The 27,395-nt window shown below is 35.2% G+C and overlaps 1 protein-coding gene across 1 annotated transcript in view; it reads right to left on the reverse strand.

Moving 5' to 3' along the window:
- Positions 1 to 456: 456 nt before the first annotated feature.
- Gtf2f2 (general transcription factor IIF subunit 2) overlaps positions 457 to 27,395 on the reverse strand; it is a 142,619-nt gene continuing 115,680 nt past the window's right edge. Inside the window, exons 6-8 of the mRNA XM_047553142.1 lie at positions 25,849 to 25,948; positions 15,568 to 15,711; positions 457 to 1,142 (exon numbers count right to left, since the gene is read on the reverse strand). Of these exons, the coding sequence (XP_047409098.1) occupies positions 1,023 to 1,142; positions 15,568 to 15,711; positions 25,849 to 25,948 (364 nt within the window). The 3' untranslated portion in view covers positions 457 to 1,022. The remainder of the gene's footprint in view (positions 1,143 to 15,567; positions 15,712 to 25,848; positions 25,949 to 27,395) is intronic.

Below are 27,395 nucleotides of genomic sequence, written 5' to 3' on the forward strand. Positions count from 1 at the left end.
TTAAACAACTTTTCACTGTGCTTAGTTTGCTAAAGCTTCTTTTGTTTCAGTGCTTTTGTTTGTGGATATGATTTTGGCTTGCTCAATATACATTTTATGCCAGAAAAAAATTCTCATCATGTACATGTATTGCCTACCTTTAAATATTAATGAGAAAGATAAAAAGAAATGTTTTCATGCCCTAGGAACTGACATTAACCTTTTCTGTCTCCACTGCACCCCTACAACCCTCCTTTAGTAGTGTTATTTGCCATGTGAGGTTAATATGTACTGCTGAGTGGGCAGTAAAATTCTAGGGGCACAGCCAGTCTTTGGAAAGTTTATAATCTAGTTGTAGAAGATAAATCTTGAAATTTTGGACAGGTATTCAATTTTTACCTATTTTAAAAGCAAACAAAAGACACATTACTCGACAATGATTTTGTTCATTTTGCTTATCAATATCACTAGAGTAAAATAAGTTAATGATAAAATTGCCATTCTACCATGAACTGAAATATTCTTTTATTAATGTATATATGAACATGAAATATGATCACTTTTTTTTTTTAAAGGCAACTTCACTTTTGAACAATTTCAGAAAAATAAACTTTGGCTGTTTCTTTCTTTTAATGATTTCCGTAGTTGACCTTTTTTCCCTTAGTATATCATTCACTTTGGACCTGAGTTACCTCAGCTCCTTGGAGAGGCAGTAAGGACAGAGTCTTCATTTAGCAAACATTTCCTAATCTTAACATTTTAAAAGTTAATACTTAAAATGAAAAGCTCTCTTAATCCCTAACCCCTATCCCCATCATGAATTTATAAGTTTAATACAAGTTAAATCTATAAATAAAATTGTTCTTTCTCAAAAAAACACTTAAGAAACTTTATAGAATTACAGATTTAAAATATTTACTAAAAGAAACTAATGTACCAGTCCTTTTACTCCTATTAACATAGGATGCTCCAGCTTCCTGGTATCAACGCTGTTGGTTAGCATCGCCCGTCAGCTGTTCATCAGCATGCTGGTACAAGACCTCTCAATCACTCTTTTCTTCTCCTTGATAATGCCTGTACTCTGGTTTCAGCTCCCATGTGTTTTTGTGGATCCCTTTTACATTCTGAATTCCAATTTCTTTCAAGATGTCCTTTAGGTATCCCTTAAAAAAAAAAGGAAAGAAGAAAAACTTCATAAGAAGAGATTATAAAGGCAGAAAACAAAACTTAAAAAATGTCAAAGTACATTTATGAGAAATAAAAATTATAAAGCTAAAAGCTCAAGATTTCTTTATAAAGAGGTTCAATAAACAGTCATTTGATTCTATACCTATAATACACAGCCTCATTAAATATATGATCATTTGCATCAAAGGGGCTGGAAATCTTAAAAGCCAACAACTTGAAAACTTGAAAAGAGATTGAAACCTCTTGCTTCAGAAGCAGGAGCACATATCAAAAATAACGAGTATTTCTGGGATGGAAACATAATATTCAATGTAGCAAGTACATGACAGATATTCATAATTCTCAAGGATATTTTTATATTTTTATTTTATTATCTGATCCATACTGGATTTTTGGTGAAATTATTTCATTTATTCATTTAACAAGTATTTTTTTCAAGTTTTCTTTCCTTTTTCCACATTTTTTATAGGTATAGTTGTAATCATGGTGGGATTTGTTGTTACATATTTGTACATGTACATGATATAAACAATATAATTTGGCCAATATCACTCCCCAGCACTCCCCCCCTCCCTCCCTGTCTCTCACCCCTTGGTCCCTTTCCTCTACTTATCTCCCTTCGATTTTCATGAGATCCCTGCAACCCTCTCCCCTTCTTTTCCTTTTTCTCTCTACCTTCCACACACTAGAGAAAACATACAACCCTTAACCACCTGAGTTTGGCTTATTTCACTTCATGTAAGGGTCTCTAGTTCCATTTATTTTGCTGCAAATGACATAATTTCATTTTTCTTCATGGCTGAATAAAACTCCACTGTGTGTATGTATGTATGTATGTATGTATATATATATATATATGTATATATATATATATATATACACACCACATTAGCCATTCATCCACTGATGGACACCTAGGCTGGTTTCAGTTTAGCTACTATAAATTGTGCTGCTAAAAACATGGGTATGCATGTATTGCTACAGTATGATGACTTTCTTTTGGATAAATACTGAGGAGTGGTATAGTTAAGTCATATGCTGGATCCATTCCCAGTCTTTTGAGGAACCACCATACTGATTTCCATAGTGGTTGCACTAATGGCCATACTAATTTACACCAACAGTGTAAAAGTGTTCCTTTTTATCCACATCCTCTCCAGCATTTATTATTTATATTCTTGCCATTCTGATTAGTGAGATGAAATCTCAGTGCAGTTTTGATATGCATTTCCCTAATTGCTAATGATGCTGTACATTTTTCCTTCTATTTTGGTCATTTGTACTTCTTCTTTTGAGAAGTGTCTGTTTAATTCATTTGCTTATTTATTAATTGGGTTATTTGGCTTTTTGAGTTTATATATTCTAGATATTAATGCAAAAGAGTAGCTAGCAAATATTTTCTCCCAGCCTATAGGATGGCTCTCTCTTCACATTCCAATTTGTTTCACTGTACAGAAGCTTTTCAATTTGATGCCATCCCATTTATTAACGCTTGGCATTATTTCCTGAGCTTTAGAGGTCCTTTTGAGAAAATCATTGCCTAAGCCTATATGGTGGAGTGTTGACCCTATATTTTCTTCTAGGAGTTCATAGTTTCTGTCTAATTCCTTAGGTATTTGATCGATTTTGAGTTGATTTTTGTGCAGGGTGAGTGTTAAGGGTCTATTTTCATTCTTCTATAAATGGATAACTAGTTTCCATTACCATTTGTTAAAAAGGCTGTCATTTCTCCAATGCATGTTTTTGGCATCACTGTTAAGGATCAGATGACTGTAGATGTGTGGGTCTGTCTCTGTGTCTTCTATTCTGTACCACTGGTCTATGTGTTTGTTTTTATGCCAGTACCATGTAGTTTTTCTTATTATAAATCTGTAGTGTAATCTGAAGTCAGATATTATGCCTCCAGAATTGCTTTTTGACTTAAAATTACATTAGCTTTCTGGGTATTTTATTCTTCCAGATAAATTTTAGAACTTCTTCTAGTTCTGTGAAGAATGTCATTGGTATTTTGATAGGTTACATGGAATCTGTAGATTGTTTTTGACAGGATGACCATTTTAGCAATATTAATTCTGCCTATTCATGAACACAGGAGGTCTTTCTATCTTCTGAGGTCTTCTTCAATTTATTTCTTCAATGTTTTATTGTTTTCATTGTAGAAGTCTTTTACCTCTTTGGCTAGATTTATTCCTCAGTATTTTGTATTTTTTGAGGCTATTGTGAATGGAACTGCTTTCCTGATTTCTTCCTCAGCAGATTCACTGTTGGTATATAGGAAAGCCACTGATTTGTGTGTTGATTTTGTAACCTGCTACTTTGCTAAATTTATTAACTACAGTAGTCTTTTGATGGAGATTTTTGGATCTTCTGAGTATAGGATCATATCTGCAAATAGTGATAATTTGACTTCTTCCTTTCCTATTTTTATCCCCCCCCCCTTTTATTTTTCCTTCTCTTGCCTAACTGCTCTGGCTAGAATTTATAGCATGATATTATATAGGAGTGGTAAGAGTGGACATCCTTGTGTTGGTGCAGATTTTCAAGGAAATTCTTCTAGTTTTTTGCCATTTATTATGAGGATGGATTTGGACTTTTCATATACAGCCTTTATGTTGAGGTAGGTTCCTTCTATCCCTACTTTCTTCATTGTTTTTATCATGAATGTGTGCTAAATTTTTTTTTGAAGGCCTTCTCTGCATCTATTGAGATGACAAAATGATTTTTGTCCTTGATTCTATTTATGTGATGAGTTACATTTATTAATTTGCATGTATTAAACTACCCTTGCATCTCTGGAATAAAATCAACATGGCTATGATGTACAATTTTCTTAATAGGATACTGAACACCATTTGCTAATATTTTATTACGCATTTTTGCATCTATGTTCATCAGGGACATTGGTCTATAGCTTTCTTTCTTTGACATGTACTTAGAATTCTCAGTTTTAAGGTAGGTTCTCAAACTTGCATATCAGGCTGCTGTTTTTCCTGTGTTGTAAGGAAAGTTACTATTTGTGTTTATTTTTATATGTATGTTGGCCCAGCTTGCCAAGACAGGGTGGGAAATAAGAAGTGATAATGAGACAAGCTAAAAACCACGGGGGCTGCAGCTTTGTGTGCCTGGCTCTTCCAAAGGAAAGAGTCTATATTATGGTATTTCAGGTCCCTGAAAATTCAATAGACAGGTTAAGTGTAATACTAAACCCCACCTTTGTTTGCCAATGCCCCAAGGTATAAGCAAACTGTAAACTGACCAATATAAATTGTAATATTTCTTTCTTAGAGGAGAAATAAAAATTGTTTAAAGTGTTTTTTTTTTTCCACTAAAGAACAAACCCATCCAACAATAATTTTTGCGTGTACGCTCCAAAGAACCTGTGACAGTATTAAGATGACTCATCCCATTGATGGGAGATGTAATTTTAAGAAATTAACTGAAATGAAGCACTAATTAGAAATGGCCAAGAAGCTCTGGCCTAGTTGTTATTTAAGGTGGCAATTTCCCAACATGTGGTGTGAAACTACCTGCATCAGAAGCTTATGTAAGCCCCATTTTGGGACCAGGAATCTACATTTTAACAAGTCTCTCATTTAACTACACTAAGGTCCACTACATCTGCTTTAAGGGTTCTTCCAGTTGTGATACTACAGGATCTTTGAGTCTTTGGCAGATTGCTTACTTCTGAGTCTCATTACTGCTGAATAATATGTGTTAGCGACATAATCTAATACTGTCTTACATTGATTGGCGTAATGCTGTCCAATTCATAAAGTCCTTTCAGTTAGGGTACCTTGTTATCTACACATAGGTTGCTTAGCAGGTAGGCTCTGATGGCTTAGCTCTCTAGGGCAGTCTTCCCCTTTCAGCATCCAGGCCCCAGCAGGTGGCAGCAATGAACCAAATGAGCCCTGGAGTTCCCCCTTGCTGTTTGCCTGCCTCCCACACTTTCTACAGTTGGCTTCACTGAAGGACTCATGCGAGTGAGTAAGCAAAAAGGATTGAGACATCCAGGTAATGTGCACGTCTGCCATCTGCTACTTCAAATTACATTAAAAAAAAGGAGACACTGTTCATAAACTACTTTCTAATTAAACTGGTTTCATAAATGGAAAATTATGGGTTAGGCACAATAGATCTCAGTTTAGGTGCCAAGAATGACATCTTTGTAAAATTCCTAAGAATGGTTTATTGTGAGACTGGCTAAGATCCTGTTGCACAAACAATCATACAATTGTTGATGCAGTGCAATGGTCAAAAATGAAAAGAACAATTGCCAGGGGCATTTTGAGAGTTTGAAAGAAAAGAAGCTCTCTTGAGTTCAAGTTGTGTGCCTATTTATAATCTAGACACAGAAAGTGAAAAGTCTAAAAAGAGGTAAACACAAACATTAAGAAAGTCTTAAGTGTACAAATATAGCTGCTTGCACCTTCAGTGCACCCTCATTCTGGTAACTTAGTTTTATATATGGGATAACTTTTATACACAAAGATGTCACCTCTTGCTTCCTATGATAATAAGAAGGGAATGAAATAATCATAGCCAGTAGACTTGTCAAGCAAAGAAACAGGATTAGGATCACAAGGTCCAACCATGCAGATCTGGGAAAAGGGGGTAGTTTTCAACTTTCTGAAAAAAATAAATTTTTTTTTTAAACTTCTTAGATTTTTAGGATGTTTCAAACCATAACCAAGGATCATTTTACTCTAACTAAATGAATTAGTTTGGCAAAGGAACAGACACAAAGTAATAGTAGAGAAAGTAGTAGTGATGATAAGGAAAAACAGGGAGACAAAATTCCTGAAGGGAGGAAGACATGGATAGAGAACATCGAGATCAGATAATTCCTCTATAATGTCTCAAAGATATTCCTTCACAGGGATCCACTCAAATCTGCCTTTCCTTTTTGGGTCCTCTTCTGATACGCCACTTTGCATACACCTCATGTTTCTGGATATGCATGCAGCTCCCTTTTCCTGTATTGCTCATCCCCTTCCTTGCAATCTGAATCCTCTTATCCTTTGGGATTAGGCTCAAATGTCATTTTCTCAGAGAAACTTCCTAACGGTCCCATCCCTTGGATTTACACTCCCCACTGCATGGACTTCAATGATAGCCCTTATACTATATTCTGCTCCCTTCTTACATGCCTCCTTTGCCTCTCAAAACATATGCTCCTATTACAACTCCTCCCATGCATTACACAGACTCAATACTTTTTCAGAGTGAACAGAGTATCCTCGAGAGTGACAAGGCAGCAGAGAGACTGGGTGTGAGAGGGTGGTGATGAGTGGGGAGCACTAAGAAGGTCTAGAGGAATAAGCCATGAAAACTTCTAGTTCTTTTTACTTTAAGAACTCAGGCAGCGAGCACAGTTTAAGAAATAAAAGATGAGGTGCTGACCATACAGCCCATTTTGTAGTGTGCTTGACTAGCATACGCAAAGGCCAGGGTTCAATTCCCCAGCACCTCGCAGGGGGGAAAAAAAAAGAAAGAAAGAAAGAAAAATTGACTGATTACAACAATACTAGATATCAATGTGGATGACATTTATTACTAAAGGCTGTATTATGAGGCTAAAATAATGCTGGACACAAAGTCAACTGAGGGGGAGATTTTAAAGCTTCTACCAGGATTGAAATTTAATTGGTAGGGCTGGGTACTTGTAACTCAGGGCTAGAGTGTTTTCCTAGCACGTGTGAGGCACTGAATTTGATCCTCAAAACCACATAAAAATAAATAAATAAAATAAAGGTATTGTGCCCATCTATAACAAAAAATACTTTAAAAAATGAAAATTAATTGGTAATCTCATTTTTCTTTTGTTTTTCATATATTCATTCAAATATTTATTCCAGCACCTACAGTGTGCCAGGTAAAGTGGTGCATAGTCAGTCCTCCTCCTTATAGAATTTACAATTTAAGACAAGGGTGAAGATAAAGATATATAAGCAGGCAAGAGTAATAAAGCCAGGTGTGCAGGGAATCACAGGGGTACTGGAAACAGGGAATGACCCAGCCTGTGTTGACATTCCAGGTTCCTTAAGGATCAAAATTTGATCATTTGAACTGCAATTGCAATTTTGTGCAGAAAGCAAGAGAAACTAGTTCTACTTCTCTTACATACTCTAAACACTGACTGACTTTCCAATTTAATTTTTGTCTAACCATTCTTGTTTACTCTAAACAAGAATTCTAGAACCAAGCAGAGGTTTATGTCATGGGATTTGGGATATTTCTCATTACAGAGTATGTGCCATGCTGCAGCAGGTCCAGCAAATCTTCAAAGAGATGTGGGACATGTGGGAGAGAATTTACAGCACATCTGAAAGCAGAGAAAAAGAGGAAAGTATCACAGCTCCCGTGGAAGGAAATAGCAAAGCACACACTTGACCAAAGAGGTCAAGTAATTAGGTTGAGCTTTGCATTTGTGGATTAAGATAAAACTGTGATGGCCCAAAAGTCAGAAATCCAGACCTAACTTCCTGGCTTCCCCAGGACCAAGGCAAACCTATGGAGAGTCACAAAGTTACTATTTCAGTCTCTCTGCTCTCCTTCCTTCCTTCTTTCCTTCCCTCCCATCCTTTTCTCCTATCTTTTCCTCTCCTGTTCCAGCCACCAAATGGAAGATTTACCTTCTATTTCATTTTATCAGGCGTTTCAGTGATAAGCAATATGCATAGCAATATAAATATAATTTATAAAATAAATGAGCTATATCTAAATTTCTAGAATTTACTTAAAAACATATCTTTGACAGGAAATTTATCACAAAATACTAAAGCTTTAAGTAAGCCTACTAGGCTTCTAGTCACAACATCTTCCAAAAAGGTTAGACCAAGTTGGGTGCATATTTGCAATATGCAAATCTATATTAGAGATTGCACAAAGAGTCATCAAAGGAAAATACACTATATGCTTTCATAAAGTGATCGAAGCATTTACTGGTTCTATGATAATTTCAAAATGTCATTTCAGCTTTATGTGATTTTGGGTGAACAACTATAACATCTTCTGAGATGTCAACAGAGTAGAGGACTTACTGATGAAGCTGTAAGTGGCTCCAAGGCATGAAATTCTTCCATTAAAAATTACACTACACATTAGGAATAAACTGTAAAGTAAGGCAACAGATGTTTTCATTACTGTAGATAGAAAAAAATGTTAACAGGAAAGGGAAGGTGATGCTGGGAACTCTTTTGGAACATGGGCTATGCCTATATTTTTCTCCTTTCCTTCTGGTTTCACTTCCTCTTCTCTGCTAACCCCTGCCCTGTCTTCCTTCCAGGGTTCTGCTGGCTTTATTTCTTCCTTTGAGAATTCCAAAAAGCAGACAGATGGGTAATGAAATGGTCAAGGTTATAAGCCCTAGCCCACCCTTAATTCAAACTTTGAAAAAACAATTTTTGCATTAATGTTTGTGTGCTGGCAGATCATCTTACTAGCAATACCCCTTCCGTCTGGCTTTGGCAAATGCTTCACATGTTTGAATAGTTCAGATAAAGTTTACTTCCTTTGGGCCAAAATCTTTAATGTTGATTAAAGACATGTTTCTAAACTGTACTGGTTTATTTGCATACTGACTACAGCTTATTCCAAGGCTGGGACTTAAAATGGTTTACAACTGGAAGAAAAAGGGGGAAAAAATACACACACACACACACACACACACACACACACACAGGTATCCAAATCTTAATAGATAAAGAAGAAAACAACAAAATTCCTTTTTAAAAGTAAATAAGTATTTTCATTTAGAACCATGGCAACTATTTCATTATTAGTAGGTTTGGTATGAGGTATAGTTTTGAATGTACAAACAAGAAAATATTAGTTGGTACAGTTATGATTATTCTATTTGAAAATATTATTGAAAATTAAATAGCAGGCAAGGGAAGCTGTAGGTGTATCTTACCAATAGAAATTTTTCAGTAAATTAATTAATATTTTATGTAAAATCTTGAGTTAACTGGATATGTTACAAAATTCACCTCAAATTTTCCCTTATCAGAAATGAGACAAAGAAAGAAAGAAAAATGCTAAAACAAACCATATAAGAAGTTAAAAGGAAAAATGTTAGTTATAATCAATTTGGTAATAGATCTAGTAGTTATTAGAGTCTTCTATTCAAAAGGAAAGTATTAAAATTTCATAAGTGTGTTTAAATTTCAACAGTTAATAATTTATTTTAGTATGACATTTCATATTCTAAAACTTTTAATTAAGACTCCACTTCATAAGTAAGCAAATAATTAGTTTTTAAAATAGATATATCAAAAAGGGCTGTCATTAATTGATAAGCTCTGCTGGGAAATTGGTTGTCTTTTTAGTTTTACTAGTATCATTCAAATAAAAATTTCCACTTATAGGAAAAATAAAGAGAGAATGGAAAGGGAATATGTGAACAGGAAAAAAATGATACATAGTTTTTTCAAAAGTGAGGAAAAAAGAAATGGGAAAGTATTTTAAAACATTATAATCAAAACAGCATTTATTAACTAGTAAATTTGGGAATGAGCATCATGTATTATTTTTACTTTTGGATTAGAAACATTAAAGGTAAAGCTTCAGTCCTATTTTCTACATACCTCAATTGAATTAATAATGACACTTAATAAAATAAAAAGCAGAAAGCAGTTATCTGTTTGAGAGAAAAAATTCTTTTCCCCTCTCCATTCAGAAGGCATTTCTCTTGTCAAAGAAGTATTCTCCCTGCATGTCCACAGACCTACATGCATCTGACCACAGACAAGGCAATGTGATAAAAGATATTCATAGACTGAAATCAGGACAACTAGATCTAAACCACTAGCCAATTCCCTTTTCTGGGCTAATAAATTAGAAAATTAAACTAGAAAGTCTCTAAGATTCTGTTTATATTTAAGATACTGAGTGAGAGATCTATACATCACAATTGGTAATATACATTGTGGAAAAGAAATGGGATACAGGTGTCTGGCTTGAGTGACTTGGGGAATTGTGGTATCACTTACTGAAAGAGGAAGTCTAGGGGAGATCTTGGTGGGGTGTAGAAATCAAGAGTTGTTTTGAACACATTAAGTCTGAGGCAGCAGTAAAAATGATTAATATTGATTAGGCACAAACTGTACCTAAGGCAATATGGCATAAGGTGCGAGAGGCCTTGGGCCTTGGCTGGTCAGAGCACTCCTGGGTGTATCCCCTGGGTCAGAAGCAGGCACGTGACCCATACCAGGTCAATTAGAATCTCCCCTTGGGCTTTTATTGGAATAATCAGCATAGGGGTCTTGCTGTTTTTGTTGTTAGGAGTTGCTAGTTGTGAGGTGTTTTAGGCAGTCATTCTGGCTACCAGCTGGTAAGAATCTGCCTAAAAACAGACAACAAACAAGAAAGATGGGAAGATGACGAGAACTGTGGAGAGATGGGAAGGGACAGTACTAACTGAACATTAGCCAGATCTGGCTATCTCTAAAGCTACATGCACTCCAGAATTTTCCAAGGTATATGAGATGATAAATTCTACTTCTTAAAAAATGGACTGGTTGGTTGTTCTGGGGACTAAACCCAGGGGTGGGTGCTCTACCTCTGAGCTTCATCCTCAATGATTTTTACTTTATTTTTGAGAAAGAGTTGCTAAGTTATTGAAGCTGGCCTCAAACCTGTGATCCTCCTGCCTCACTCTCCTGTGTTGCTGGCCTTATGGGTGTGTGCTACTAGGTCTGGTTCATTTTTACTTTGAATTTGAGTTTCTGTTTCTTGCAATGGAAGGAATCCCAACCAATTCACAGATGCATAATAGTATATACCTATAAATGTTTATTTTTGATACATGCTCAGTATTTCAAATTCTCTACTTATTTTACCCTTTAGAACAAAGCATTATAATCAAAACAGCATTTATTAACTAGTAAATTTGGGAACAAGCATCATGTATTATTTTTTATTTCTGGATTAGAAACATTAAAGGTAAAGCTTCAGTCCTATTTTCTACATACCATAACAACATACACTTTTTGTATCTTGATTCCAAATTCTGGTTATTTTTATTTTTACTATTATTATTTTTATTCAAACCCTTACTTAAATCTCTGAAAATAAACTCTAAAAACTAGATTAATACTACCTGAGTGCTAATGCAGTAGAGTAACCATTTTGTTTACTAGAAGTCTACATTGCAAATAAGCAACTATTTGTAGAGCAGTATTTAAAGCTGCATTTAGACAGGTGTGGTGGTACATGACTGTAATCCCAGTGACTCAGGAGGCTGAGGCAAGAGGATCATAAGTTTGAGGCTAGTGAGACTCTGTCTCAAAATAAAAAAAATAAAAAGGATGGGTATGTGGCTCAGTGGTTAAGTTCCCCTGGGTTCAATTCCCAATATCAAGTACATACAAACATAATACATAAATACATACATACATACATACATACATACATACATATATGCTGGAATTTAAAGTATGGACACTGATATGTAGCTAGTTTTTTTCTGTAGACCTGAACCTACTTAACTAAAAGCATGCCAGCTGTTCAATTACACATTCTGAATTAAGAGATGGCCCCACCAGATCAACATGACTGGGGATCCCTGATTTAGAAGGGCTCATTGATAATTAAAGATAAACTTCCCTGAATCTTGTCCTAAAATTGGGAGGATGGAGAACAGGAAATGAGGTTCAGTTATAATCAGAGCTGATTTCCTTTCCCCCCCTCTTCCTTCCTTCCTCTCTTTTTCTATGACACTTTTAATAGAAATGTGTGGTTAAAGGAATACTGGTAAAAGGGTGCTATGTTAGAAAACTGTGCTAGGGCTTAGCAGTTTGATGTTTCAGAGGGTGCAATCAGATAAAGTTTTCAATGGTTTGGAGTTTTAAACAAAATGCTGTATATTTTTCTGTTTTACAGAGATAACAAAACATGAAAGACTAGATATACACATTCAAGGTTAGAGAGTTGCAGTATTAGGGGAGAAATAAAAGGTTTTCTTTGATCTTTCACTTTAGGGGGGGGGGAGGTCTAAGGTTAAACCATATAAAAACATCCCTTTAAATGGAGGCCATCAGTTATGGAAGCTTGGCCTTTTCAATTGGCTTACTTGTTCCTGCTGAGAAACTATTACTGTTTCTGGCTGTCTAAGATACTACCTAATGAAAAAAAAAAAAGAATGACCCTAAAGAAAGTTTCTCTAATCAATAAATTTGATTGTAGAAATGAAAGTTTGGGAAAGGAAAAAAAAAAAAAAACAGAAAAGAATGGGAAAACAAGAAAATAGTTGAGATTCTCTCAGAATATGTAAAAAAAAATTATGAAGTTCAGAAAGCAGATGGTATTAGTACAGCTAATAACAAAGAGGATGTGTCGTAGCGACAGACTTCATGGTTGGAAACTTGTTATTGAAAAATAGACTGAAAATCATAAGAAAATGAAAGGTTACCACATGACATTGTCGTTAACGGTATTAAAGAACTGACTGCAGCCAGACACAGTGATACATGCCTATAATCCCAGTTACCTGGAAGGCTGAGGAAGGAGGATTTCAAGTTCAAAGGCCAGCTTCAGCAATTTAGTGACACCCTGTCTCCAAAAATAAAAAGAGCTGGGGATGTAGCTCAGTGATAGAGCACTTGCCTTGCATGTGCAAGGCTCTTGGTTCCATCCCCAGCAAGTCAAAAAAAAAAAACAACAAAAAAGTTATGGTCTGAGTGGTGCACACCTGTAATCCCAGTTACACAGTAGGCCAAGGACTACATATTAGAGGCCAGCCTCAGTAACGAGTGAGACTCTCTCATAAAAAATAAAAGGACTGGTAATGTAACTCAGTGGTGGAGCACCCCTGGTTTCAATCCCCAGTACTACCCTGCCCCACCCCCAAAAGAGGTGTGTATATGGGGTCACTGGGGATGTAGTTCAGTTGTAGAGTGCCCCTGGGTTCAAACTCCTGGACTGCAAAACAAACAAACAGCTCCCCTAAACTGACATGAATAAGATCTCTTTTCTTCCCTTTACCATAGGCTCAACATTATTTAATAATATTAATAATGTGCCTTTTTTTTTTAATTTTATTTTTGTACTGGGGATTGAACCCAGAGGCACTTAACCACTGAGACACATCCCTAGCTGTGGCACCCCTAGCCGCCTCTTTTTAAAAATTTTGAAACAGGGTCTTGCTAAGTTGTAACATTAGGGCCTCACTAAGTTGCTGAGACTGGTCTTGAACTTGGATCCTCCTGCCTCAGTCTCCCGAATTGCTGGGATTATAGACATGTACCACTGTGTCTGGTTTAATAATATTAATAATAAATATTAGTAAAATGATTGCAGTTGACAAAGCATCTTTCATAAACATTTAACATAAAAATTCCATAACTAGGTATAATTTCAAACATTTACATAATTTTGTATTATAAATGTATACATTGGTAAATTTCATATTAAGTATGCCATATGTTAAGAAAATTAAACATTTATATAAACTAGAGTATTAAAAGTATTTTGTCTAGGTTGTATGGCTAAATAGTAGAGCTGGGACCTGAAATGTGATCACCTTACTCCATACCTGGTGTTCCCTCCCATTTTACCAGGAAGCACCCTTTCCTGGATCACTGGTCTTCATGGTAGCATAGATCCCTTCAATTCTCTTGGGTATTGCTCAGACTAAAATGAAATTAGTAGGGGTGTACTGATGACCATCAGCATAGCATCACTTATGATGTATTAATCTTTTCAAGTGGATAGAAAAGAACTGGGTTCTTGCCATTTTCTTTCTGGTAATGGGCTTTACCAACTCAGTTCAAATGTCAGAGGGAGATAAAACAGGAGGAGATGAAACAGGAGAGGGAGAGAATCACAGATTCAGAGCTGGAAGGGATCATAAAGATTATCTGGTGCAAATCCTTTAGTTTTAGGAATGAAAGTGACTTCCTAGTGAGGTAAACAGCAGGACTAGATTCCACGCTGTATGCTTCTGCCCTATGCTGAAGGTAACTACAGCTCTGGCCCGCCTCCAGCCTGGCAAAGGCATTCTATATTTTCTTGACACTGGTCTTTGTCTCCAACCCCCACCATAAATGACATGAGGGATGTCAAAATTCATTTGAGAAAAATATGATGGTCCTTGGGGACTAGGATTTTTCTTTTTCTGATCAATTCATTAACTAGTGGATTTCTGCTAAGTTTATGCTGTAGAGTATATGGACATTTAAGGATAATATACAACCTTCAAAAATCTGCTTGCTGAGGTAATAGCCTCTATATAATCAAATTATTATAAAACAAACTTAGTTTCTAGATCAGTGGTCCTCTATGAGAATCTGATACAAACTATGGATTAGTACCCCAGAAAAATCCAAACATTTTTGCACATATTCAGAAAGCTAATGGATCCCCTGAAGTCTATCCCTAATCATGAGTTAAAAAGTTATTAGATTCACTAAGTACTAAGTAAAAATTATCTATAGAAACAAAATAGAAGCTTTCTAATAATGTCTTTGATGAAAAATGAATAAACCTTACTTCCCTTCTACAGGCAAAGAAACTACATTCCTTAGTGTCATCAAAATGTCTCTCTATAAATGCTTATTTTCCAATGTCAATTTTGTGTACGTTTTATTCTGTAAGAATGTCTTGTCTGTTGTTTCTGGATTGCCCTTTTCATGTAGATACATTTATATATAAAAATACAAAGATAAACTTCATTAAGACTAGAAAAAATGCAGCTTAGCTAATGAATTATTCTTTTTCAAATTTTTTATCTAGCTTGGAATGCTGTTTCTAAGGCTTTGATGGCAAAGAGACTGAAGTCATTAAGATGTGTTGATAACTGCGGCATGAACACTTTCTGCTGCATTAAAAAAAGTATTTAGATCTTTTGGAATTTAGATTAATTTCTTAACAATAAGTGAAAGGTTGATGTACAACAAAAGCTTCAGATCTAATCTCCAGAATAAATCAAAAGGAGGATAATTCCTTTTCTTCATATGGGATTATTGATAATAAATGTATCTGGAATTTAAAGCAATGAAGTAGCCAGGTACAGTGTGCACACTTCTTAATTCCAGTGACTCGGGAGGCTGAGGCAGGAGGATTGCAGTTGAAAGCCAGACTCAGCAACTTAGCAAGGCCCTAAGTAACTTAGCAAGACCCTGTATCAAAATAGAACATAAAAAAGAGCCAGGAATGTGGCTCATAGGTTAAGCACCTGTGAGTTCAATCCCTGGTACCAAAAACAAGCAAACAAAGAAACCAACAAAGTTGATGTTATAAAAAAATCAGATGTGTTAAGGCATGTTTTCTGAGTTTTGACAAACTCATTAGTAAAAGTAAATGTGAACTCAATCATATGCAAAGCACACATTTCTCCTCAGTAGTGACGTATTAACAAAGCAGGACATATTTATAGGATCGATATAAACATATACATACCACAGGTTGTTTTGTGATATCCACCAAGTCCTTGAGATTATAATACTGATGTTTCTCAAAGGCAGAAAACAGCATATCTAGTACATGTTGCTTATCAGCCCGAGCTCGCTTTCCATCTTCTTTCTTTTTCCTTTCATATTCAATCTATATACAAAAAGCAAAAAAGAAAAGCATCAATTCAACATGCTCACTCTGAACCACAGGCACCTGTGTTTTAGACATCTAAGAGCTATTAGATTTAGAGTTATGGGCCATGGTGGTGGCACATGCCTGTAATCCGAGCAACTCAGGAGGCTGAAGCAAGAGGATTCCAAGTTCAAGGCAGCCTGGTCGATGTAGTGAGATTCTGTCTCAAAAAGATTTGAAGTTTATAGGCAGATCCTCTGAACTGGGTTCAGAGCCTGAGGTCCTCATTGCTCCTAGGACTCCCTCTATCTTCAAGGCTTTAAGGTAGTAATAATGACAATCTCTAAATCATTTCAGTATTCCTGAAGCTTTGTGTGTCAAGTGGCTATTTCTTTCCAAGCAAGCTTTCTTTCTGGTTAATCTGTGGTGATTAGACACTAATTTGCAGTTCCTTTGTTTTTTATTAACTAATATACAGTAAAAGAGTTTTTGTACTGGATGTAGTTTGGAAGGTTACATCTTTCAAACATGAGGTCTCTGGGGGCAGGCAGATCATACAACAGGTTCTCTAGGGAGTGAGAAGTCTGGGAAGCAATGGTTAAAAAAAAAAAAAGGACATGGGCAGTGTCAGTTCTCATTCTGACCCTTGCTGCCTCCTTGACCTGTTTTTTTTCTGTTATGACATGAAGCAGGATTAGTAAAGGAAAAGGCAAATATATACTTAGCACTCAGACACCAGGAAACCATTTCTCTGAAATCTCAGAACACTGTGTGACCACTAAGTTCACTTGTATAACACACCCTTCTTTTAACACACACACACACACACACACACTCACACACAATATACGTCTTTATCCAGTAAAAATAATACTCCAGGGGCACATGTTGTGTGTATCCCCTAGTCTTATGTACCTTCATGCACACAAACTTGGGAAGCAATGGCACTAAAAGAATGACGTTCTCCTCCCCTGTTATCATCCTGGGTTTGTTCATTTGTAAAAATTCTCTCTTTATTGAAATTACGCAACTTCTATTCACTTATTTGAATTAAGTTGAAAAAATATTTAAAGAAGTGCTTCATTTTTATAAAGTATAGAAACTTGTTGAAGGAAACACATAAACTGTAGCAACCCACCAAGTAAATAAGGCATCAGTAGACTGGGTAAAAGTCGTCAGAGAACAATTTCCTGTTCATCAGCTGGAATGACAATAATCTGGGGACTAGCTTAAAAAATAACAAAATACACTTCAAAACTAACAACTAAATTATTGCAGAAACTCCATCCCATGCAGTGAGGTTTATCCTCTACATTTTAACAATAGAGATTTGTCAAACATGATAAAATTTAGTTTCAATTGATCTATTGATGTTAAAACTGAAAACATATCTTACATACAATTGAAAACTTACAAATCAGTGGCTAAAAAGGCAACTTTGACAATACTGCCTCTTAAGGACATAAACTTAGGAGCCAGACGAGAGAGAAAGGAGTAATTTAATTAACTTTTTATTTTGATATGCATATCTTGGGAGTAAAACCAAAATCCATTTATCTCACTGGGCACAATGGTGCATGCCTACAATTCCAGTGACTCAGCAAACTGAGGCAGGAGGATGGCAAGTTCGAGGCTAGCCTCAGGGAGGTCCTAAGCAACTTGGAAAAACACTGTCTCAAAATAAAAAATAAAAAGGGTTGGGGATGTGACCCTGTGGTAATATGGGGCAAATAAGATAGTCTTCTCTTTAAAAGAGTATTACTTTCTTTTGGCTGTATTAAAATGCATAGAGGACCTTGAGCATTTAAAATATAGTAACAGCAGAGCACAGAACTACCTTAGACAAGATCACAATGCTGAAAATAATGCAAATGCATGACAAAGATTGCATTGTTGGAAAGGAATCAAATCCTGCCAGGCAGTCTCGAGATTTCCTGGGTGAGAACAGCATAAAAGAAAACATGATGGGCAGTTACAAAGGATTTAGAAGAACATAGGCTTACTCTAGGGTCCAAAAAAGGATAGAACAAAGAGGATTATGTTACTGGGGAGAAAGAAGGATGAGAGGCCAGGATAAAACCCACAAATCCAAATATAAGGGTCTTTGGGGTGATACAGTGAATGATAACATGGAATGTGTTATGGGTTAAATATGTTAAGCTTTTCTTTGCTGACCAGTGACTACAACATATCTGTTTTCCCTGTTTACTTAGTCTGAATCCTGACATCCCCTTCTACTGTCACACTGTACTTAAACAGTATTGGACAACCTAGAAAGTGGATGGACCTGGTGAAAAGCAGGAAAAAGCCACGTCTAGGGATGAATATATGCCAAGTGCAGGATAAGAGAAATTCACCTTGGGATCTAGAAAACAGAAGTTAGAATCATATAGAGGAGAGATGGGAACTACTTATTCCCTTCCCAAGGGTTGGGTCGAATGTGGGATTTCATTTATTTTCAAAGCCTACGCTACTGGTCTCCAGGGAAGACAAGACAAAGTAGGAACCCAAAAGAAAAGCAAAATTTAGTTTCTTTTCTTCCCCAACACAGAGCACTGAACCAGGGTCTCAGGCATGCTAGGTAGGAGTGCTACCACCAAGTTTTAGCCCCAGTCTTTTTTATTTTATTGTACTGTATTTTATTTTGAGGCAGGATGTCACTAAGTTGTCTAGGCTGGCCTTGAATTTGCAATCCTCCTGACCCAGCTGCCAGGACCATGAGAATACAAGTGTGCGCCGAGTTAGGGTTTTGTACTCTTCATATGAAGTCATAAGCTACATGACACCGTCTCCACTCCCTTCTCCCAGCTTTAGTTTATGCTGAAAGAAGATGACAGATAAATTTAGAAAAAAGGAGTGAAGGTATATTCAGTTTCTATCCTTAGGAGGTTCTTCCTTGGATAAAATGATTGGAGAAGCTAGGAAGATTAATAGGAAAAATGTTTTCAAAGAAACATGCTGGTAAAGCAAGAAGGCCCACTTCAAAGAGGTCAAGATGCAACATTCTAGTTGGCATTGGTGAGAAAAACTTTTTAAGGGGTTGTTATCAAGTCCCAAACCCAGAGTTAAGAGGGCTGGAATAAAAGGTAAAGATTCAGAATAAATTAGAAAGGAACTTTAAAATCATTACCAGAGATAATATCAGAAGTTAGATTAAGCTGTGATTAATAATATTAATGAGTAAGAAGAAAATCACCAAATTTTACCTAGATTAAAAAAAAAAAATCTTGGTTTACATACTTTCAAATACAGTGACTGCACTGAACATTGGTGCTTTCCTCCTTTAAAATAAATGGGAAAGCAGAATAGAAATGTATGCTAATCTTTCTATGTCAACCATGTTTAACAATGGCTCAATTCCTCGAGGTAGTGTGGCCTCTTATCTACTGAACAAAAATTCTTAAAAGTGTAATATCAAAGCCCTAACATATTTATCCCCTTACATTTATTTTAAAATAACAAGAAATGGGTTAAGGTATAGTTCAATGGTAGAGCACTTGCCTAGTATGTGCAAGGCCCTGAGTTCAATTCCTAGCACTATGAAAAACCCTACAAAACCCAAAACATCTATTTACTGTCTTTAGGACCTGTACTATGGGATAACTTATAGAAACTATTGTTTTAAAGCAAAACTGGTTAACTCTTTTTGATAATGTTTAAGGCAGGCTTATAATCCATATTCTTTTCTGTTGTATCAGGAAAGCAGTTCCAGTATATGTGTAATTATAAAAAGGAATTTAAATGATTCCCATGATCATTAAATTAATAATACCTAATATGTTTAGGACAAAATTAAGGTCCCTGAAGTTAGCTTTTCTTTTTTTAAACTAAACAGCACAGAAGTAGCAATCTTAGTATTCTATTTAAACTTGGTACTGCAGGTAAGAGTGATTATAAAAAAAAATAAGATAAATAATATGAACTAGATTACTTCAGAGAAGTCTGTAGTTCTGAGATAATGTTACTTCTGTTTATTAACTATTTTCCCTTGGGGCATTTTGTTTCTGACATACAGGCACTATAAAAAAATAATACTCAAAGCAGTCAGATATCTAACTTGTTAGTAGCCAATACAAAATATTACTGATAGTTATTGAAACAAATAGTTTTTAAGTCATGGGAATTTTAATCACTGATCTACTATCTGTCCCTAATGACCACACATCACTATGTAGTCAATATTATAGAAATAAACTTCAATTCAGAAAGCACTTTAAACTTCGCCTCCACAAATTTTTATAATCCAAAAATCTATCATACACAATTAATTTTACTTTTGCAACAAAAAACAAATTAGTCAAGACTAAAATTCAACCAAATGTTGAAAAACCATTGTGGATGTAGTATAGAGATGCTCAACTGTCATTACTGAAACCTTAATCACTGACTAAAATGATAAATGCCACCTACTACCAATTAAAATATTATAATTCAGATGTCTGTAAATTTTGAGACTGTTGTTTGCAGAAATACTTTGATTGCTATGTCAAGGCAGTCTCTGTGAAGGCTTTTATTTTAACTGCTGAAGTGAGCCTGACAGCCTCGGCTATCATGGTTTCACATTTTAAGTCCTTAAAAAGATCATTTCCCCCGCTCCCCTCTACCAATGCTTCAATTTCTGCTTAGTGTGCCATCATCATCTCTTGAGAGGAAATGATTTCTTTAGAATCAATAAGTCCCTGGTATACAAATTCAAATGGACAAGTCACGTAGCATTCTTATACCATGTACTATAATAGGCAAACAGTGCTGAAAAGCCTTTATGATACATTCTTGAAGGCATTCATTTTAATCAGCAAAATTTAAAAAAAACACCCAAACTCAATAATCTTAGTTCTGAAGACTTAAAACAGTTGGTTGTCAATATGAAGAAATAATTTGTTTTTTATGCATAAGGATAAATTTTATTTCTAGTTTCTGAGATTAACCTCAAGATTTCATGTAACAATTCTATTACTTTAATCAATCAGTTTTCTAGTTAAGTTTTTCTGGTTCTCTCTCACTTTCTGACCAAGGGCTAGAGAAAACATTGTTTTTTACACCCAGGAGCAGGGGATAGGGGTGATAACAAAGACAAGAAGATACTAATTCTTTTTAAAAATCCTATGTCTGGAGGAAAGAAACTTTCTGGTCTTCTCTCTGATATCGTTATTAAACCCCATCCATTTCTCAACAGGAAATGGCAGATAGAACTGTAAAAAGTTCCTATCTCTTTGGATTAGTGGTTGTAAACTAGAGTTACCTAGGAAACTTTAAAAACCTTGAGATGGCTGGCTCCCACATTGGATCAAATGAATCAAACTCTGGAGGCATTTTCTTTTTTAAAGCCTCCTGGCTGATTCTACTAACCAGCCCGTATTGAGAACCATTATCTAGAATGCAATGGAATTTTCACCTGCCAGATATAAAACCAGAACACACACACCAATTGTGATTGAGAGATGGAGAGAGTTGAAAGGTTTTGTGTGTGTGTGTGTGTGTGTGTGTGTGTGGTACTGAGGATTGGACCCAGTGGTGCTTTACCCACTGAGCTACATCCCCAGCTTGAATACTTATTTCAAACTACGAAAGCTTTGTACCAGCAATAGTTAATATAACTTAAGATACAATGTCACAAAGATTAAGGTCAATGTGCTAGTTATTTGTATCACTCGTTCAGCTTCAGGCCTTGGTGGATGTGGTGGCAGTGTTCTTCTGGCTACATTTCCAAGATTCCCTTACTAAGCTGGTGTTTTGTCAATGAGAGAATGAAAATCGGAGAAAGGGCGATTCTCTCCAGTAACCAGCCTCCTTTTCCTGGTTCCAACTCCAACCCTTTCACTTTGTATTCATAAACCATTTGTATTCAATTCCCTACACTGAATCCCTTTCTGCTTGAAATATCTAGAGCTATTTCTATTTCTAAGATAGACACACTGAATCATCTTTAAAGACAGGGAATGACAAGCCATATTTAAGACAGTATTGATAATTTCCATTTTAGAACAATCAATCTCTTGCCAGATCTGATTCCTTTATCCTTGTTGCTACTTCATAATGATGACAAAGAGATCATTTTTGAAGCAAGAGAAATATCAGTTTTCCCACTTTTTTGTTCACATGGATTTCCTTTATTGGTATTATCTACAGTTTCTTTGTGGAAATCTTTTTAAAGACATCTGCTCATTTTTGAGACTGAGTTTAGTAACAGGTACTATAACCTGTATATCTCAGAATTCAGTACCAAACACAAAAAAGCTGAAAACAAATAGAAATGTGTGGGTACCACAGCTAACTCCTCTGTGTTGTACAATTTCTACTCCTTTGTAAGAGCAGATTTAGGAAGTGCATAAGGATATACAGTCAATCCATGTGGTAAGTATTTTGAAAACTTTTGCCTTTATTAGGTGAAAAACAAGAGAAATATAAGTTCTAATGTTTTCCCCTTACCCAATGGGTTCTCTTGTAAACCCTGCTTTGAAAATCCCATTTTTTTTATCCAGTTTGTTTTCACTACTTCAAAAGATGAGGAGAGGGGAATTTGGTGCTTAATGCTTGCAAAATGCAGGATTAAATAAATTTCTGAAGGCTGCTTCTTTTTTTCCTTTCTATAGTGCTGGAGATCAAACCTAGGGTCTTCCACAGCCTAAGTACATGCTCTGCCACTGAGCTACAACCCTAGCCCTAAAGGTTCCCAATTTTTAATATATTAAAATATAGTGTCAATTTTGAAGGGAGAAATATAATCAGAACCTGCAATTCTATTAACATGAAATCCCCACCACCTTAATGTCTCTCACAAATTAGTGTTTCAGAATACTTACTGTGGAAGATGCTGACCTACATGAACTGGTTCTAGTTTCCAAAACATAATGAAAGCAGAGTCAAGGCCACAGAAATCTAATGAGTCATCTTCTCATAAAAGGAGGGTTTTCAGGGTAACACTTTCAAGGAAGGGGTGTTCTAAAAGATAAAGTTGACCATATAATTATTTTGGCCCAATGGATGCTTTCTGAATGGTAAGTGTAATCCAGATAGTCTGTGAACTAAAGAGAAAATTTTGAACTCAGTGCTTAGAATAATTCCAAGTACAAAGTAGGAGTTTATATATTTGTACAGTCTCTATGTATATGCAAATTTCTCTGTATGTCATAGGTGGGTGAAAAATTTTCTGGGTGTAATGCAAGGTGGCTTCTTTCTGGTCAATATAAGAATAGGGTTAGGGCTGTGCCTCAGTGGTGGAGAGCTTACCTAGCATGCACAAGGTCCTGGGTTTGATCCCCAACAAAAAAAAAAAAAAAAAAAAAAGGATATACTTTTTCACCCTCTCATTTTTTGTAGAAATCTGCTCATTTTTATTCTGAAAATTACATTCAAAGAACCACAAACCTTAAAATGAAATAATAGGCTTCACGTTTATATTTCTACTTTGCAAAAACTTTGGAAATATGTCAACATTCTATTAAGCTTAAAAGTTTTCATTAAAGATCTTGATTATGCAACCTCTAAATCATTCCTGCTGAACTACATTACCACTCAGTCTTTTAAAAATCAATATTTCTTTCTGATATACGAGAAAAGTTTCATATGCTTTCTACAGTAGATATTATAATACCAAAAATGTTTTTAAAGGTGTGCAGGAGCTTCCACCCATTCTGATACCCTCCCATAGAAAATAATTACTAAACATTTATTCAAATGCAATGTAAAATATTATAGTCAATTTTTTTATTTTATGTAAATGAAATCTTAATCAAAGGTTATTATGTGACTCTACTATAATGACTCTTGTACTCTGACAACCTTCACAAAGGTTCGTGACTTGAAATAAAATATCAACATTTAAAAGTCTTTATATTCTGATAAGGAGTGCAGAATACAAAGCATTTGTACTTATTTACATTTGTTGTTGAGAGAAGGCAAATCTTGGACAGCTATAGTAGGGTGCCAGCCTGGCCATATACTCTTCAAACCTTAGCCTTTCCCCTTTGTATCCAAACACAACTTTCCTGCTCATGATAACAAGTCAATCAATGCTCACTATGACAATTCCAATAACTCAGAAAAGGTTTTATAAAGAGGAAAATTAGGATAAAATCACTCTAGTTCCTACCACCCAAAACCAATGACAAGATATTTCACTAATCTCCAATTTTGGGTATTTGTTTCTGGGCTTTTTCTATCTTAAACAACACAGAGGTACATTACTAAACATACATTTTGGGGCATGTGTTTTACCTTGATAAATTCCTACACACAAGATTGCCAAAGGACAACTCCTTCTAAATAGTGCTTTTGACACAAATTACCAAAATTCCTTCCAGAAAGGTTACATCTCTTTACAGTCTATGGAAAGTGCCATCTATCGTGTCCTTCGTGTGACTAAAATATACGAGTAGAAACTGTATACAGAAGACTGGTCCATAAGAGAAGAAAAGCAGAGTCAAGTTATAGGAAAAGCACATCAGTGAAGGAGAAAGGTAAAAAACACCTACATTGTTTTACTTTTTTATTTCCACTTAACTCTAGGAAATTATATGTATAATTATTCCAAGCATAGCGACATTTCAGTCATCAAAACACCAAGTATATGACAATACACACCATACAGCCTAGAGATGCAGCAGGCTGTACCATCAAGGTCTATGTAGTGCCCTCTATGACGTCTGCAAAATGATGAAATTGCCAACCAACACACTTCTCAAAACATATCCCAATCAGACACTGCATGACTGTGGACCCAACTAAGAGTAGAAAAGACAAAAGACAACAAAGAAGCAGACTTTTATCTACATTCAACAGAAAAATATCTTCCTGGTATTATCTGAAACTACTTGTCTTCCCTTACCTTCCTGGTTTTCTTTAGTCTTCTTTTCCGTTAAAGCCTAACAAAAAGCTGTGCAGCTGTACGATGGACTGCCTTGTTTAATCCAATCAGTGCAGCAAATTTAAAACATCTGAATGTCTCTAGAAGGGGTGGGTATACACAGTTCTTACAGTCCCTAGCATTTGCCTTCTTAAGCCTCAGTCTTCTGCTCAGTTATATGCCTGTTTAGCCCTGGAAGGCTTTGCTATCTATCATGCAAATTAATCACTAGAAACTTAAATATCATAAAGACAGTGTTGGCAGGCCCTGTTCTGTGGCATTTAATAAGTCTGGATACTTAAGACCAGTTTTAAAAGAGGTTTTCATTCTTCCTATGCTTAGTATCAAAAGGAATCTTAAGCAACAAAGTAGGATACAAGAATTCAACTGTTATCTGCAACTTGGGCTTCATTAAATCATTACATTTCTTCTTGCATCACAGGAACTTCAACCCCCAAAACCCTTGGTCCTTTTTAGCACCATTTATATCCTATGGCAATAATCACGGTAGATAAAGAGTTTGGTTCCTAAGCCAGACTGCCTGGGTTGAACATCTGGACTGGTCAACAACTGCATGACCTCAGGTAAGTTAACCTCTTTGAGTCTCAATTACCTCAAGTGTAAACTGAGAATAATAGTGGTAGTCACTCTGTAGGGTAGGTATGTGTCATTAGTTATGAAGCACTCAGAGCAGTAAACGCCATATAATATGCCAGTATACATAATATGTAGACCATATATATGTATGTTATTTATTATATAAGATGTATAAAATATACTTTAAAAAAAGGTTGAAAAACATATAGCAGTCCTGCCTTTGCACAGTAGTGAGAGTAAAAATACCTCTGAAAGCTGAAAGTGAGCAAAATGATCTTAATTATCATTGAGAAACAATACTATTGTTCTAGGACCTTTTAAAATTTTATAACGATTTTAATCTTTTAAGGAACATTGATAGATAATACTTGTACACATTTGTTAGACCTTTACATTTTTTTGATCAATACATTAAAATCTCATATGGTCAGTGATAAAGGTATAGACAAATGGGAAAAAGCAAAACTAATAAAAACTTATCAAGAATAGTTTGAACAGTAGGTGCCTTCTTAAGGTATGGCTTATGATGTAGAGCAAGCATGTTTTCTATGCTTATTAGCAAATTGTCACGTTCCTTACTACGAATGGATTAGGTACGCAAGCACCTGAGGGTAAGGTTCATGACTGATGAGTCCTTTAAAACCTAAGAATCTATAATACAGAAAAGAATAAAGATATAACACTGAATGAAGAGAGACATGCAGAAAACTTACATTATATTGATGATTAGCAACAGGTTTATAATTTGTTGTTACAACTTTCTCCAGTTGTTGAGATAGTCTTACAGGTTTGGAAGATTCTTCTATTTGCAATCTGAAAAACAGAAGGCATTATATACTAACTTGTTTAGAAGAATGAAACCTGAAGACTTATTTCTGTAATTCTTATTCAATAAATACCAATTAATATATAAACTTCAGAATATTATAATGCCCTTACTAGAACATTCAAAAACCACATTGAAAATATATGACTGTAATGTTTAGCTATAAGCTAAACATAGATTACCTCAATATATTCTATAACTTACTTCTAATCCTATATTGTACAGGCAAACCTTAACTACTAAAACCCAGAAACCAATTAGCTGAATACTTCTGAAAACCAACCAACCAACCAACCCCACAAGTAAAAATAAACTATACAAACTAAAATTAATCAAGTTGCTAATTCAAAATTTCCATTTATCTAATAAGAAATAAAGGTAAACAAAATGGAATGCATCAGCACTAGTACATCTAGTGACTAGTAATTACCTCACTGGCTAGTGCAGATACAGAACATTTCAGTCATCATAGACTTCTATTAGACAGGAGTAGTCTAAAACTATTACAGGATTCCACACAAATTAAATTAAATTTTATTTGGGAAAACAGTCATAAAATACACACCTGACACCATGTATAGCATATTACAAAACACAATACCTGACCATTACATACATCTTCAAGTAGCAGACATAGGATATTTTGTTTGTATTAAACGTGGCATGACACATTCAACTGTTTATTTCTTAATTAAAAAGTTAGATTAATTCATTTGGTGTTCAGCACAGTAAATCCAAAACACATTTAAGGGGAGAAAAGTGCAGTTTTTTAAAGAAACAAAGGGTATAATTGTATCTTTAATGTCTTATCAGCAGTGTATCAGAATATAAATAGGTAGTATATTTAAGAAAATTGTAGCTAATTTGTAATTAAAGTGCAAGAGTGAAATAAAAGTAATTTTGTACAAAACACTTTAAGTCATTTACAGATCATCCTTGAAAGAACTATTGAAAAGTTATTTTAGTACAAAGGAAAACAGACCCAAAAGGAAAGAGTGGGATGCAATGGTCACAGCAAGAAAATTGAAAAATGTGTTAGAAAACTGCCTACTTAATAAAAACAAAAACAAGTCAGCTTTTTAATTAACAAGAAAGATGGGAAGGAAGAGATCAGTATTAATGCATTTTAAGATTTCTGTATGTTTTCTAAATTTTCTGTAATAAGCATCTATTACTTTTATAATTAAAAAGAAAGCATACTTAATAAATATAAAATACCATCACTTTTTGGATGTTTAATTTGAAAGTCATAAAAATGTTGGTCATTTAAAAATAATACATGCTCAGTATTGTACATTATATTATTTGACTCAGACTTTAAATTCTTGGTTCAACAGAATAGAAGGGAGACTATGTAAAACTCCTTCGTGTATATATATCACATTTTCTTTATCCATTCGTCTACTAGAGGAACCTAGGCTTGTACAAGGAGTC

This window comes from Sciurus carolinensis, chromosome 5 (genome assembly GCF_902686445.1).
Source record: "Sciurus carolinensis chromosome 5, mSciCar1.2, whole genome shotgun sequence".
NCBI lineage: Eukaryota > Metazoa > Chordata > Mammalia > Rodentia > Sciuridae > Sciurus > Sciurus carolinensis.